This window comes from Drosophila yakuba, chromosome 3R (genome assembly GCF_016746365.2).
Source record: "Drosophila yakuba strain Tai18E2 chromosome 3R, Prin_Dyak_Tai18E2_2.1, whole genome shotgun sequence".
Classification (NCBI taxonomy): domain Eukaryota; kingdom Metazoa; phylum Arthropoda; class Insecta; order Diptera; family Drosophilidae; genus Drosophila; species Drosophila yakuba.
The window spans coordinates 28,769,917-28,785,562 of NC_052530.2; the positions used below are offsets into that span (position 1 = coordinate 28,769,917).

General features: G+C 46.7%; 2 protein-coding genes and 1 long non-coding RNA gene across 4 annotated transcripts; 1 reads left to right on the forward strand and 2 right to left on the reverse strand.

Annotated features, from left to right (window-relative positions):
• Positions 1-3,886: 3,886 nt before the first annotated feature.
• On the reverse strand, positions 3,887-5,678 carry LOC6538845. 2 transcript variants are annotated; one of them, XM_015193586.3, is made up of 3 exons: positions 5,229-5,678; positions 4,370-5,172; positions 3,887-4,304 (listed from the first exon to the last, which is right to left on the reverse strand). In XM_015193586.3, exons 1-3 carry the CDS (start codon positions 5,619-5,621, stop codon positions 4,163-4,165), a joined length of 1,338 nt encoding a protein of 445 aa, XP_015049072.2. In that variant the 5' UTR covers positions 5,622-5,678; the 3' UTR covers positions 3,887-4,162. The 2 variants fall into 2 exon arrangements, with proteins under 2 accessions (XP_015049072.2, XP_002099358.3); XM_002099322.4 differs by having other exon boundaries at positions 3,887-5,172; positions 5,229-5,626.
• Positions 5,679-6,420: 742 nt separating this feature from the next.
• Positions 6,421-12,678, forward strand: LOC120322005. Its single transcript, XR_005561749.2, has 4 exons — positions 6,421-6,492; positions 6,579-6,708; positions 6,765-7,570; positions 7,651-12,678. It is a non-coding gene; the product is annotated as an uncharacterized LOC120322005 (long non-coding RNA).
• LOC6538847 (myosin regulatory light chain 2) lies at positions 12,215-13,983 on the reverse strand. Its single transcript, XM_002099324.3, has 3 exons — positions 13,863-13,983; positions 12,942-13,184; positions 12,215-12,746 (listed from the first exon to the last, which is right to left on the reverse strand). The coding sequence occupies exons 1-3, from the start codon at positions 13,863-13,865 to the stop codon at positions 12,324-12,326; spliced, it is 669 nt and encodes a 222-aa protein (XP_002099360.2). The 5' UTR covers positions 13,866-13,983; the 3' UTR covers positions 12,215-12,323.
• Positions 13,984-15,646: the final 1,663 nt, after the last annotated feature.

The window sequence follows — 15,646 nt, forward strand, 5'->3', positions numbered from 1 at the left end:
CCAACTAATGGGCGATGTTTGTTTGCTTTTGGCCAAGTTAAGCGCTCGCCGCTTCGAGCGGAAAGTGCAAGCCACCGGCGCAGATGCAGCTGCTCTTTTACCACTTTACCATTTTAGCATTTACCATTTACGATTTACCGATTGTTAGTTTAATTGCAATAATGGACGACTCCGCATCATGGGATTGTGGAATTTGGGTTAGTGTGTGCGGTTTTGGCAGCAGCAGCAGCAAGCTGGGTAGGAAATCGCACAATGACGAGCTTTCTAAAGAAGCCGAAACTAATAAAAGAATTTCCAATCGAAGAGCGCAGATTTGATGACTTTGTATGATGCAACTGTGGGAAAGGCGGTAGCTACTTTGCCGCCTCAGTTTTGCATATCTGTGCTGGGTGGGCTGCACTTCGGTTTCAGCCCAATCTCAGCTAATTAGCTTAATTACCCAATGCCAGAGGCGTATTAATTTCACCGGCGGCAAACGCGGCAAACGGTGAAAAATGTTGGCTCGAAAACAAAGGGGAGCAACTGTTGACTCCCAAACTGCAAACGCTTGGCATGCACGGCAAAAAACAATTCACTTTTGCAACAACTGAAATAGTTTTTATTAAGTTATTTAAAATGCGATTGCTTTACTCTTCGTAGTTCCTCAACAATCAAAGTTCAGCTTACTAGACAGAAAAGTTTAAACCTCCCATGACATCAAAGTGCGATAAGAATATCATAACTTTATTAGTTTCGCTGTGGGGCGAAAATGAGCCAGAATGAGCCGAGATCGACGCCAACTGATTGGGGCCCATTGCCAGCGCCTTGGCCAAAAGATTCGGCCTCGGGCCAAATGTGTGCCACTATGCATGTGCTCCAAACTCCGAGCTCCGAAAATTGCGCCACCTTCACATGTTGTGCGCAATTGGAAGACGCTCCACAAACTGTAACCAAAGCGGAGCAATTAACGAGCTCCCACAAAGGTGAGTTGAGTGGTCTGGTACTATAAAGGGGTATTTTCCATGGGGGGAGCCCATTTATACGCGGCAAGATGTGTGCGGCATTTGCATTTAGCCGGCTTAACAGGGCGTTAAGCTTGCGACACGGCCATAAAAATAGTGGCACATCTTGGCGGAGTTAACGTACTTATCTGCCGTAATCCGCAGCACCAGAGCTCTAAGATTGGGTGTTAATAAGTCAAGGTCTCCGGCAATGGAGCGAACCATCTGTATCTGCATCTGTATCTGTTACTATTGGTGTTTCAGTATCTTCTCCTGGGAATGAGTAGTTGGCAGATCTTCCTTTTCCTGCGTTTCCAAACGCATTTCACTTTTCGCCAACGCCGACAGGTGTGCAAATATTTGCAAGAAATTGTCAAGTGGCGGGGAGCTGAAAAACAGAGAGACATTGGGAAACCGCTTACCAAATCAAGTAATTAACGCTTTGATTTACTAAACGCATCGGATTGTCGCCAGTTGGTTAATGGTTAGTGTGTAACGCTCTTCATGTTCATGTGCGAAATGTCGCCGATTTTGGGCTGCTTTTTTTCCATCCATCTCACTTATTTTCCCCATTCCCCCCATTCGAGCTTTTCATTTCGACTTTTCACTACTATTAGTTATTTGTCAGGCGAAGTGAGGCAACTGCCGCAGCCCCTCCAGAAACTGGAGACATCTGCCAATCCTGCCAATTGGCGATTTCTCTTTCGCTGGAAAAATGCGGCAATAGTCGTAAAACTTTAACACAAATATTGAGCAAAGTAATTATGAGACCCAACTGGCCGCCACATAGATGGCCACTTGGAAACTGCAATCTGGCCTCCTAAGTGACTCGGGATGACTGCGACTTTCAGTGACTTTCAGCGACTGGATTGATCGTTAGGATTGATCGTTAGGATTGATAGCTTGGCCCGATTTCTGAGCCATGACCAGATGGATGTGGATGCCACAAGTTGGTCAATCTGAGGAGAAACTACTAGACTGCAACTGCTCTCAAAGGTGCCGAGTACCGAGTACGGAGTACCAATCATCCCATGATGCACTCGTAATCCTCATGAATTTCATTACCTCATCGCCAAGTGCACGAATCTCGCAGATAAACATCGCTGACGATTGCAGATACAAAGATACAGATACAATGCCCATTTCCGCTGCTTGCAGCCCTTTTTGAATTGATTAAGCCCCCCAAGCCCCTCAAAAATCAACTCCATTGTGGTGCATCCGCGGCTCAAATCTCTCACCTTGGCTTCCGTGAAAATAATTCAATTTCATGCCGCATTATCTGTGTTCTTATATAAGGCCCTCGAGGAAAGTGCACACATTTGTCTGCGATGCGGTTGCAACTTGCAATTAAACCCAAATGGACACAGCACTCATCACTTCGATGAGGAGAAATTAGGCCCCCTCCTGGGATTCCCAAGCAATAGCAGTAAGTCTTTGCAGGCATCGGAGAAATTATCAATAAATATGAACAAACTCACTGCATAGACTAATGGGTAATAAATAGTTGTATAAAGTTTAATGATGATAATGAACCTTAAATGTACTTAGAACTTCAACGCTATAGAAGCTCTTAAAGCAATACAGCTACATCATATCAAAACGAAAGTGTTCAATAAAGAACTATATGATTTTATTCAGTACCAAGATCAACCTGATTTCTCTCAGTGCACCCACTCGGTGGCTCGCCGCATCATGTGGCTGATATGCGCGGCTCCTTGACAGGCTGACTTTGGTTTGGTTTGGCCAGCCGTTTGACAACAACTTTCACAAACTTTTGCCAGCGATCGCGATTCTTATTACAGAATCAGGTGCGGGACTCTCACTCTCTCTTTGAGTCAGTGAACTGGCCACTGCCAGCGCGCAACTTGCCACTTGGGGCACGTTCGGTTGACAGTAAAAGTAAAGCCGCGCGGGAAAAAGTGAACGCAATCGAAGGCGACCCACTTCCCGATCCAACAATAAGTCGCCCCAATCTTTATCTCTATCTGCATCTCTATCTTTTTTTTCGGGGACCGGCGGATGCTGCATATGCTGTATATGCGGGAAATCTGTGGAGAAAAGTGGGTGGCCCACAGCCAAAAGCAACTGTCTTCTGTCCACTGTCTTCTGTTTTTTTGGGTGTCGAGTGTCAGTCGTAGAAACCGAAATCGAACCGAAAACTAGCCGACAAACGCACACGCAAAATATACCAAAGTGGCCCAAACGAGCCATTGGCGTGACTTAATGATGCATAAATAAACAAGGCTTCCACTTCCAGACTGGGCTTGGCTCTGGTCCAGCTTGAGATACAGATACTTTTACACGGATAAAGTAGTGCCAGGGAATATGTAACTATTCCCCTTTAAAATATATATCTTAAAAGCTTAAAATGTTTTAGTTTTATGAATTTATAAATCACTTTCTTGACTGCTGATCGATCACTGATTCAGTGAACTTCCTATATTTATAATTTATCTTGAATATATTCAAGCCTAGCTTTTCCTTCCGCTCCTACGCTCCATGAAAGATATCTCTGTAATTTTCTAGATTTTCACTTTCGATTTTTCGCAGTGTATTCAAGCCACGCATCTCTATGGCCAATTGCGGCTTAATTGCGCACACTGCGGCTGTGTGGCAGCAATCCAACGAAAGTGAGCTGACAATCGCCGGGAAGAGAAATGGCTAAAAACAAAAGTGAGCCGCCGTCGAGATAACCAGAATTTCCAGCCAGACTCCTCTCATCCTTTTTTGGCAGTCTGCGCAGAATCCCATCGCTTTTCACTTTTTCCTGTGGGTCGAACTTTGGCTTCCCCTCGAAGAGAGTGGCATAAATAATTGATAAGAAGATACGCGCAACACACTTTTCGAAAGCTGTTGAAAATACAAACTTCAACATGAAATTCAAAGTAAGAATAAGGAATTAGGAATTAGTTATGTAGTTGTAACCGAAAAGCATGCTTTATTATTTTCAGATCTCTTTTAGCTATAATCCACTTGTATGTATAGTTTGTAATATTTTATAGAGCCCTTTAATTATTTATTTAACTCAGTTGAAGGAAATTAGCTGCTTTTGAGCTACTTGGCAGACTACACCTCAGTTTCAAACTCATTAATGGAAAATACTTTTTCAGTAAAACTCCAATATCTTTCTCAACTATTATATATAGTATATCTTATATTTGTTCATCTCCACGTTGGATTGTTCAGTAATACCATAGCACATACACGTAAAGCACGACCAACACGAAGAGCAGGTGGATGAGAAAGAACTCGATGGCCAGGGTGAACAGAGCCAGGGGCTTGAAGGCCACGTAGGTGATCTGGATGAACATGGCTGCCCGGGATCTGCGTGTGGTCATCAGAGACTGAAGACTCAATGGCTTTCCTACTCCTGAATGGTGAAGGTCAACTGCTTGCTGCGCGAACTCTCGAATCGATTGGGCGTGTGCATGCTGAGCATGGCGGAGATGCCGAGTCCCAGGATGCCCAGGAGCAGGGTCACCACGAAGAGTCCTGCCAGGATGGGCGCCGTCACAAATCCTATGCAGTCGTACACCTCGCCATACTCCTGGCGTCCATTGAGCCACGGCTGCACCTGGAAATCGCTGAGGAGCAGACTCTGGATGGTCTCATTCCGTGCGGGATTCAGGAAGTTGACGCTTTCCGCTGAGCAGCGGTACGAGAAACCCAGCGGTGCGGAGGGCAGTGTGTACTCATCGCCACGTGCCACGAGGACACTCTTCAGCTCCCGGTACTCCACCTCCACGTTGCGCAATGTCCACGATCCGCGGATCAGGGAGAACTTAAATCGCAGCGTGCACTTCTCGCCCGAATGCATGAAGGTGATGCTCAAGCGACCATAACCCTTGGCCCGCTGATCATCGAAGGTGATCTGCTTGATGTGCTCCTCCAGCTTCAGGGTGTCATTGGTCAGCCGCAGCTCCAGTGGTCCATTGAGACTGAGCACCGCCTTGTTGCCCTCGGCCACGTAGATGAAACTGGCCTCGGTCTCCTCTGGGCCGTCGGCTGCCTTTGCCTTCTCCTCCTCGTCAGCAGCTGGTGAAGCCTCCCGCTTGGCCAGGAAGTGGGCCTCCTCCTCGCGGCTGGCCAGGATGCCCAGCACCTCACCGCGGCCGTAGGTGCTCACGGCTTCGTTGTAGGCCAACAGAATCTCAGAGTCATCCTCGTCGCCGTGTCCAGAGAGGCTCACAACCTAGAAAATATAAACAATTTATTAATAATTCATTAAGTTTAGCGTGCAAAACTTACTTCAATGTTGGCATTCAAGCCGAAGGGTTCGGCTGCTAGTCTCCGCTGTGGCAGATAGTTCCAGGCTCCACTCTTGACGAGATTCTGGAACTTGGGATACCTGGTGCCCTCCAGTCGATTGGTTGCGTTGCGCACAAAGACCACGATTGCCTTGGCCTCCGTGAAAAGTTGCGTCAGCGGCAGCTCCCTGCTGCTCGACTCCACCAACGCCTGCGATTGCAGACTGGACACCCTGGCGTGGCCCCAGAAGATGAACGGCCCACTTATGGATGCACTGCAGCAGCCGAGTGCCAGGCACAGCAAGGTCGCCACGAGAATCAGCTGCATTCTGGAGTCGGATTGCAAGTGTGCGTCTATCACCAAAGAATGCCTGCCCTCGATTGAATGGGCCATGTATGTATGTACTGAAAAATCGATTGGGCAAGACTCATGCGCAGAAATAAACCAGAAACCAGAGGTGGTGGGTCTCGCTGGGTGGTGGATTATGCTTCCATATAGTAGTTCCCACATAGTAGGTCAGTTCCTCTGAGTTTGGGAAAGCAAGGGAAAGTAAATCCACCACCAATTCGAGCGCCACGTGGGATCTTTACTTCAAACACATGTTCAGGAATTTCACAGTCAGGATGATAACTATGACTTTAATAACTATGAGTACATAGTCACATGAGTCATTAAATGTACAATAATTTACAAAAATATAGTTGCTAATCTAGTGACTACAACGCTTTGAGTATTTAACAAATTTACATTACAATGTCCAGTTAGAGGAACCTAAAGGCTAAGCCGATGACTACGAAGGCTAATACTAAGGGCTTTGGTGCGTTTGGAGCTGAGCTTGAGGAGTAAAAGCCACCCTTGAAGTTCTTGGTGCCTGTGGATGAGATAATCAATATATTTATATTACATCTACCACTCTAATCATACACTCACGTTTTTCATTGGTATCCCTGACACCACAGGTGCGATAGGAAATGGTCGCCTTTCGCTTTTGGTTCACATAGCCGGGAATGAAGAGACTAGGTGCATCCAATCTGCCGGCGGCTATCAATCGAGACATATCCAACTCCAATCTGTGGGCCAGTGGCCCCTTGAAGTGGATGATCATCTGGATGCAGGCACCACCATGCAGCTCCTTGGTCTTACGCGCATCCACATCCAGCATCCATTCCGGAATGCCCATCACCGATCGTAGCTCATCCAGAAACTGGGCACTGAACACAATAGTTTAGGATTCATCTATCGAAGGGAGTTATGTTGGATAGAGGTAGCTATACTTACACTACGAAGCGGGGTGGCTTCTGTAGGTTTATGTACTTGATGACATTATGATCGGGTTCTATATTCGCACAGGCAAACCGCTCGTGGGAGTGGTCAGGTCCAAAAATCACAATGGAACGCCCGATGGCGCCCACGGGAGCTTCCAGGGGAAAGTTGGAGTCGGTCAGGACAACGCGCTCACCTCCAAGATCTGGAAAGCCATGTATAAAATGAAAAGTTCAAAGAGATGTATAGTATACCTATACCTATTGTTCCCAGACGGGCGCCCACATCGCCAACGTAGCAGCGCAGCGGATTATCCGGACTGCACTCCTGCTCATAGAGATCCAGCTGAAAAGGAGTGATTTTTTGTATATATTAATATCCTTTAAATATGAGTGGAGAACATACATTCAGGGGATCCGCCAGCTGTGTATAGTATGGATTCCAAACATAACCGCCAGCCACACAGCGCGTAATTGTGGGCTTTACGGCTGCATCCACGCCCACGGGATTAACGAAGATCTGCCAGTTGTGGTTTCGCGTAGAGTTGCGATCGTTTTTGCCCGGATGCCGTAGCTTAACCTCGATCACCGTCTCCGACTGGCTGCCATCGTTGTGGATGAGCTGCGTCATCTTAATGTAACCATAGGCGTATCCCGTGGGATGATGGAACGAGGCAATGGCTCTCAGTTCCCTGGCCTCACTGGGACTGTAGCCACGCTCCAGAGTGCTAAATTTACAGGTTAAGTTAAATGAAAATCTCAACTAATTATATTAATCTCACCTGCAAGCCCATCGAGCATTCTTCTGCTTCTTCTGAATAACCACAGATCTGCCAATGATGCTGTTGTAGCCGAAAAGTGGAAGATTCGTGTCGTTGTAGGAATCCTCGAACTGGGTTGCTCCCTCAAGACCTCCGAACTTTCCACTCAGATCGCCCATCTCATACTGATCGGTGGTGCCCCTCTTGGGAGGTGGTGATGACTTTGGACTGACGTCGAAGGGATTCCAGTGACCATATAGAGTGGATGCCTCGCAGGGAAAGGCCAAGTTCGCTTCCACGGGTGTCTAAAACACAGAAGGTAAGTGGATGCACATAAGATTCCCTGAGAGTTACAAAGATACATACCCTATGGATGTGGTATCCTGTGTTATCCTGCAGTCCCTTCAGTTGCACCTCCACATTGCTGACATCGTACTCCGATTGCTGGGTGATCTCCACGCGGCCGCTGACTGTCAACGAGTCTCCATTTGCGTACCACTCCTTGGCCACCACCTTCCGCCGGAAATGACCAATCACGGCGGAGCAAGCCAATCGCTCGCCTCTGGCCTTGGGACCACTATCCTCGTAGATAACCAGCGACTTACCCAGGATACTGTGTCTGCCGGACAGTGGCAGATTGCCATCCACAAACATTTTCCTACTTATTTTCTGGGCCACTCGTCTGCCGCCAGCGATGGTCAGGGTTCCCGATCTGGCATCCATGGCGCCCACTCGGCACATGGCGGGTATGCTGGGTTGGCAGAAGTCGTCCACACTGCGATTGCCCCAATCCACGCGGAAGGGATTATACACAGGTCCTGCGGAAATGCATCTCTGCTGCCAGTCATAGAAGTCCTTGCCGGGTGCATTGCTATGGATTGCCCAGCGATGATCGTGCGTGGTATTCTGCGTGGAGCCGTCCGCCTGGATGAGGTACTCGAATAGCACGCTGGTATCCTGCCAAGGCTGCTCCGCCGGCTGCCGGAATATGACACGACCCACCACAGGATAGCGGAACAGGACCTAAAATACAAGCGGGATTTGGGATTTAGGATCAAATATTACTTCATCTACCCACCTGAGCCGTAACCATGTTCTGCTGGTAGATCCCATTTCGTTGGTATTGACTTAGGCTCGAACAGCCCCAGATCATCTTTGTAATGTCCGTGACATTCGATCGATTGAAGGTGTAGATGACCAGACTCCTTTGGGCAATGCTCTGGCGTCCTTGCAGGGGCAGGAATACGTCCCAGTAGAGGCCATTCAACTCGGAACTCGTGCCGGGCAAGACATACTGATGCCAGTAGCCTTTATTGCGACCCTGCAGCTTCCCGGAGAGATCGCCCACGGGATACTGCTCCTGGGTTCCGTAGCCGGGTGGTGGTATATTCTCGTTTAGCTCCCGCGGATTATGCATGTCCCCGGTGGTCAGACAGTAGTCCTCGTGACCCATTCTCGAGGGCACCGGCGGCAGGCTGTGAATCCGAAAGGCGGCCACATCTTCGGCGAACTTGCGACTCACATGCTGCGAAAGCGGTGCTTCCAAGGTGAAATTGAGGAAAGTGGGGTCGAACTTGGAGCGCTGCATGAAGGTAACCTCTCCCTTGACTCCACCCGAGTTGATGAAAGTTCTGCGGTTCAGAAAGAACAATGGTTATACTTTCAAACGGCTTGGGATGTAAAAACCACTTACTTGTGGGTCAAAGGTTGCACATGGCGAATCTTCGTGCACGCGAGGTACGAATCTGGATGTTGGTTGTCAAAAAGTACCAAGTAGAGAGTTCTATGCGGAATGGTGAGATCCGAGGGCAGCAGCGCCAACTGGGCATCCCTGAAAACGCTGCGTTGTGGCGCACGAAGGGCATTCTTGGCCACTCCAATCCTGCCGAGACGTGCGTCCAGATCGCCAATGCCCTTGCCAGCGCCACTTCCTTGGGGATCGAACACCTGCTGCAGGAAGTTGCAGTTGTCCTCCGTGCGATGGTGGTCATGCTTGAAGATGTCCGTCACATAGATCTTCCAGTGGTGCTGGGTGAACGGTCCAGCCTGACTTCTGTCCTCCTCCAGCGCAGCTGGTTGCGCCCTGATGTGGTAGAGATCCGAGTAGATTAGTGTATCCCCAATAGCTCCCTCCGCCGGCGCCAGCCAGCGGAAATGGACGGATCCGGCCACCGGAGTATTAAAACGTGCCTCTGCCATGTGCTCCACGGAACTCTGGATGGTGGTGATGGTGGCACAGATCCGTGCATTCGCGTTGACCTCTGTGAGCAGCAGTGACTTGCCCCAGATGCCGCGATCCCCAATCAACTGCATGTTTCGCTCCCACGTGGAAGTCTCATTGCCGGGCAGTACCAGGTACTCCAAGTCCTCATCGAAGGACAGCACCTGCGATCCCAAGCGACTCAGTTCGCAGCGCTCGTCGGGATCAGTGTTGGAGTAGTCCACGGGGAAGCGACGTACTGCCCAACTCCAGACCTGGTCGGGGTACTGCAGTGTGGCCTCCAGATTGGCCTTGATCTCCACCGTGGTGGCATTCATTTGCCGAAAGGTGATCTCTCCGTGCAGACCTCTTTGCGAGATGTAGGCGATCAGATGCTGTGCATCAGCTGAGAGGCACGAAAACGACAGTGAGAGTGGGCCATCATGAGTCAGGTGAGATATCACAAAGGTGCACAGCGAGAAATTTAAATGAATAAAATAAATATATATCATTAGAGATGCAAATTTAGTTAACTTCCAATCAAAATATGCAGCATCCGGCATAAGTATTTTGTTCACCCTGAACTTATTTAATAACCTGTGATTTCTCTCAGTGCACTCGAGAGTGTGGTGAGATATCTGAGACAGAGTCTGAGATACTTTCGTTTTCTGTGGCCACGCAATATCTGCATACAATGCACGGATAACCGATTCCCAGCACTCACCGCCACTCATTAGTGATGCAATCCAGCAGACGGAAGCCAGCCACAAAAGCTGACCACCTGGAGCCATGGTTCTGGTGCTGGTTCTGCAGCTGGTTGTGGTTCTGGTTGTGGTGCCCACGGAATAACCAGATTCCTAGAAATGCGCTGTTCGAATGGAAAAGTGCTGTGGCAATGGCGAGCGTGGCTGACTTTCACATCGTAGTGCGCATGCGTGCGCCTCGAAACTCGACTGGAAACTGGTAGCTGCTCGTACTACCAAGTCATTTCGTGTTCGGTTTTGGCCATCGACTTGGCCAAGTGTGGGGAGTTTCCCACTGCGCTCCACCGCCTCGCTGGCTCCCCAGCTTTATCGCTGCTTTTGTTTTGACCTGGAACTGGTTTCCGGCTTCGCTCAGCTGAGTCAGTTGTGCAGTAAGTACAAGTACCCCCTCCAAAATAAACCCCTTCCCTGGGAAAGTCAAACTCCAAGGGCTTTGTTGTTTTTTCAAGACGACTCTCTTGTGCTTTATTCCAAGACTTCGTCATCGTATCATCATCTAGTTGTGTTGTATAAAAACAGTTACTTGTTTACTATTTTTAGATGGTTTTTTTTTTTTTGTTTGTTATTCTTTCGTTAATATTCCTGACCGGGTTAAAAGTTTTGTGAATTTTCTCATCTTGCCGTGTGTAGCTTACATTATACTGAAGTAAAGATTCGATTCGCGTTTAACAACTTGTTGCATGTTGCATTTTGAAATGGATTGTAGTGTGCGTGTAGATGTGAGTGTGTGCTCGTGTCGAGTATTGAGTGTTATGTGTTGAGTTCTGAGTATTAGAAGTACATAAATATAGCAGTATATAGAGGCCTCCTCCGATCAGCCTAGGTACTAGTGGTACCGGGTACCTTATTCAAACTAAAAACCCCCCCGCCCGTCTACTTCCCGGGGTAGGAGGATCAACCTGGAAGCTTCGAAACGCATTAACTAGAAACACTGGGTTATTTGTTCGTATGTTTCTTCATATTTCAGATATCATTTTGGGTTGTTGTTTGTTCGTTTTTGGGTGTTTTATATCGCTGATAGTTCATAAGCAGAAAGTTGAAGTGGTGGTGGTGGTAAGTAGTAATGTAATATAAATTCGCATTAACAATTTGAGTGAATGAACTTAATGTTTCTCTGTTATTAGCCTAACTCTCGATAACTTGCAATAATATTGATAACTCATAACTGATAAGTAAGTAACGAACGATAGATATGCATAACGATAAATATTTTGTGATAGTAGGATATATATTTGGCTCTCAGTTAAAATGTTCCCTAACAATAGTTTTGCTATAGGTTTACCTCTCTCTCTCCTGGTCCTGCGAGATTTCTCAAACGAAAAACATTGTAACTCACAAAACTGGCTAAAAAATTCATAGTCATAATCATAATCAAAGTGAACTCGTGGGCACAGGACTAACGAATCCAGCCTGGCTACCCATCAACATCGTCTTCCTCCTCCCTACATCATAAATCATACATTATACATCATCATACATCATATATCATACATCCTCATTTCGATTTCGATTGCGATCTCGATCTAGATCTCGATGTGGTATTCATCACTCTTTAGTACTTCAACGGACAGCGATATAAAAATAGACACGGCTTGTTTGTTGTTTTTAAGCTTTTTTTGTTGATTTTATAGGTGTTTTAAATAAAATAGATAGCATTTGTTTTATAAATTTTACGTGTAAAATTTAACAGTAAATCAACTAGAAAACTACGCGTCAGTTCTTGCCGTGACAGTGTGAACATGATCGATCGTAAGTATCCCTAACTATGATGGACAGATACATGGTAAATGGTTCTGATCGCTACCAAATGTTGCTGAAGAAGTTCTTTTTTCAGTTTGATCGGATGTTGTTGATCTTGTTGGTGGTGTTGTTGTTGTTGTTGTTGTTTGTTGTTCTTGGTACAAGATACTTGGTACTTGATACTAGATACTTGATACTTGGTGATGGTTAACAAAAGAGAGATTACAAGATACTGAGAATCTACATATGTAAACGAGCGTTTCTTTTAATTACGTTTATTATTACTGATTTGACTGATTGATTTAACGTTCTGATTCTGGCTGTAATATGGATGTTGAGTTAGAAGTTAGGATGTGATCGGATGCGCCTTAGGCGGCCTCCTCCTCCTCCTCTTCACCCTTGCCGGTGAGCATCTCGATCAGGGCGGCGGTATCGATCTGGTTCTTGTCGTCGACCACCATCTGATCGTAGGCATCATCAACCTCCTTCATGGTGAACTTGTCACCGAAGTTCATGAGCATTTCGCGGAATTTGTCACCGTCGATGAGACCATCGTTATCGAATGTTTTGAAGGCAGCAATAACAACTTCGTCTTCATCGTTGGCACCGGAGGTGGCCATGCGGTTGGCGAACAGGGTCAGCAACTGGGTGAAGTTGATCGGACCCGAGGCCTCGCCCAGCATGGCGTCCAACTCCTTGTCGTTGGCGATCTTGCCGACGGAGTCGAAGGCAGCGCGCAGATCGTTCTTGCCAATAATACCGTCCTTGTCGGCATCCATGAGTTGGAAGGCCTATCGATCCCGCACAGAAACGAAGAGAGAGAGATAGAAAGAAAGAGTGGGTTGGTGACTTGGTCTTCTGGACAAGTGCGATAGATGCTTGGATGGTATGTTATGGTATGGATGATAGGATGATGGGATGTTGGGATGGGTCTCGAGTGATATGTGACTGCTGATGATGATGTACGAGTGCCGCCCAAAACTCACCTCCTTGAACTCGGCGATCTGCTTCTGGGAGAACACAGAGAAGACCGAGGAGCCAGCGCGCTTCGACTTCCTGGAGCCACGGGATCCGCCCGACGCTCTCTTCGAACCAGTGGCGGATGCGGCCGGGGCAGGAGTTGCAGCTGGTGCTGGGGTTGCTGCCTCGGATGCGGCCTCAGAAGCGGTTTCGGAAGTACCACCCTCTTCCTTGGTCTTCTTCTTCTTAACCTTCTTCTTCTCATCGGCCTGGGGAGAGAATACAAAGGGGTAGTTATTAGTAGGGTCATTCTAGGGTCATTCTAGGGGGATTCTAGCCAGTCATTAGTCGTTGTGGTCCTAAAGTTGCGCTTCTGGAAGTTGTACTCTTTCTCTCCTCTTAGGGATCTCAGTAAGTAATCCAAAGGATCTAGAAGGTGATCCCTGAAGGGGGTTTACCATTTAAGGGATGCCTTTCAATAGGCAGCCAGAGAGCATAGGCCAGAAAATATGTATCTGCAGCCAAGGCAAAAAGTTTTCCACTCGTTCTATAAATAAACCGGACGCATATTACGTAAGCTCTCCGCCGTGCGCCACTTGCTGTCTCGCTCGCTCCCCGACACGGATATCGGATTACGTTACAGACGCGTAACACTCGCTTCGGATCGAATCGGATCGAATTGGATGAGAACGATCCATTTATAGAACTTTCTGCACTATTCTCACTGCATACTCGAACGAAAGGTGAATCGGGGTCACCGTGATTTCGAGTTATGGTTCACTTCATATTCATATCCTCTCGATCTTTCGATTCACGGCACTGATCGGCATTATCCTTGCTGCATATATCCAGGCACTTGGTGTCCAGTTTGGCTTGATTCAGTTCGGTTCAGTTCGTTTCGTTTCGGTTTAGTTGGGCTATAGTGATATTCCGGGACGAGTCCTTACCATGGTGCTGAACTTTGATGTGTTGTCTAATCGAGTCGAGCCGTCAGAGCACACTGAATCTCTGGCTGATTTTATCGCCAAGACAATGATGTTTTAAGAGCTCGGAGGAGCTCTTCCTCTTCCCACCATTGGGGCCACTCGTGGAGGTTCGGCCAACTTCGTGGCCACTTCGGGCGCCATTCGCTGTATCCGTATCTGCAATATTCGTGCTGCCTTTTTTAGTATCTGCAAGGCGAGGTCCGCCCAGGAGATCGGCGGGGGGCTGGCGGCTATATCTATATAGATATAGCCATGGCTATAGCTATAGCCTATAGCTGTATCCGAGGTGTTTACTCATCGGCCGCTGCTCTAATCAAAAATCTAATTTTAAAGGCTGTTTGGCTTTTGGGCAGCAGCAGCCTATACATATGTTCGGAATTTATTTCGGGCCGATTCGGATTGGTTCGTAGCGCTGCTCTCTGTTGTGGATACATTTCCCCATCCTCAGATACGATTCTGTTTTGTTTTCTTTTACTATGCTCTACACTGCTCTGCTCCACTCGGCCCATCTCTTGGCCAGAGGCCACCTCCCAAAAGGTGTCCTCTTGCGCTGAAATCACCTACATTTTCCTTCGCCTGCGAACAGCATACATATATATCTATAATATATACATATATATACGCCTATATACTCGATGTTTTGCTCGCCTACGTTTATTTTTCTTTTTCAATTCTTTTTTTGTTTTCGAAATGCCCCGCACATTGTGCAATATGAAAAGAGGCGAGCGGCGAGAATTCCAAATCTATAGATATATGTAGATATATCTGTATACACGGCGATCGGGCGGATTTCGTGTCGCATAAATATCCAACGAACCCGATATTGGACCAGAGTTATTTCGGCAACAAATGTGGAATAAACATCTGACTTTATCTATATGCTAGTCATCCGCGGACATTGCATAACAATGGGAAGGCTGTAGGATTTCCATTTCAGATCAACTTTGAGCACCACGTCATGATACATTAACCTTGTTATTGAATACATATATTAGGTATTACAATACTCAAAATAATTTATGCAGTGCTGTCAATTTTAAATACCTAAACAGTAAAATTGTGTACAACAGAAATCAGCAAATTGTGCATTCTTTAGTTTTTATTTTAGTTTTTAACAAGCAATTTAAGCCCAATTGGCTTAGCCATATAGTACACATTCTTTGACTTAATAGATTTAGATAATAGATTTAATAATAGATTTTTTTGGCGCAATTAATTCGATTCAGTACGCTTTTTCCATAGTGAATATTTTAATAAAGCAAAACAATTTCGAAAACAACATTTATATGATGTCATCTGTGGCACCTGAATTCATTCCCCTCGCTGGCTAATATTATAATAAATTAAGGCTTTTTGCATAAATATGAAACGGAAAATATCTCAATTAACGATGCGATCCGTGCGAGAAAGCCTTCATAATTCATCGATCAGACATAATGAAAATCGATTTCGGCTGCAGTCTTCTTCGTGCTCCATTGAAAGTGATTTTCGGCGAAAACTCTCTTGGCGCTGCCAGTTTGGCACGTAACCAGGCGACTTTTTGGCCTGGGGCCAAACCAAAACAAGAAGATGTTGAAGAAAAACTGCCCACAATCTAATACGCAAAGTAGCATTGAATATGCGCGAATGTATAAATAGCACAAAGTGCAAAAAACGAGCAAGACGCAGTCAAAGGAATGTTCAAATTAATGAAAACTGCCGCAAATGTATTCAGTTTTCCAAGGTGCCGAATGTATCTGGGCATA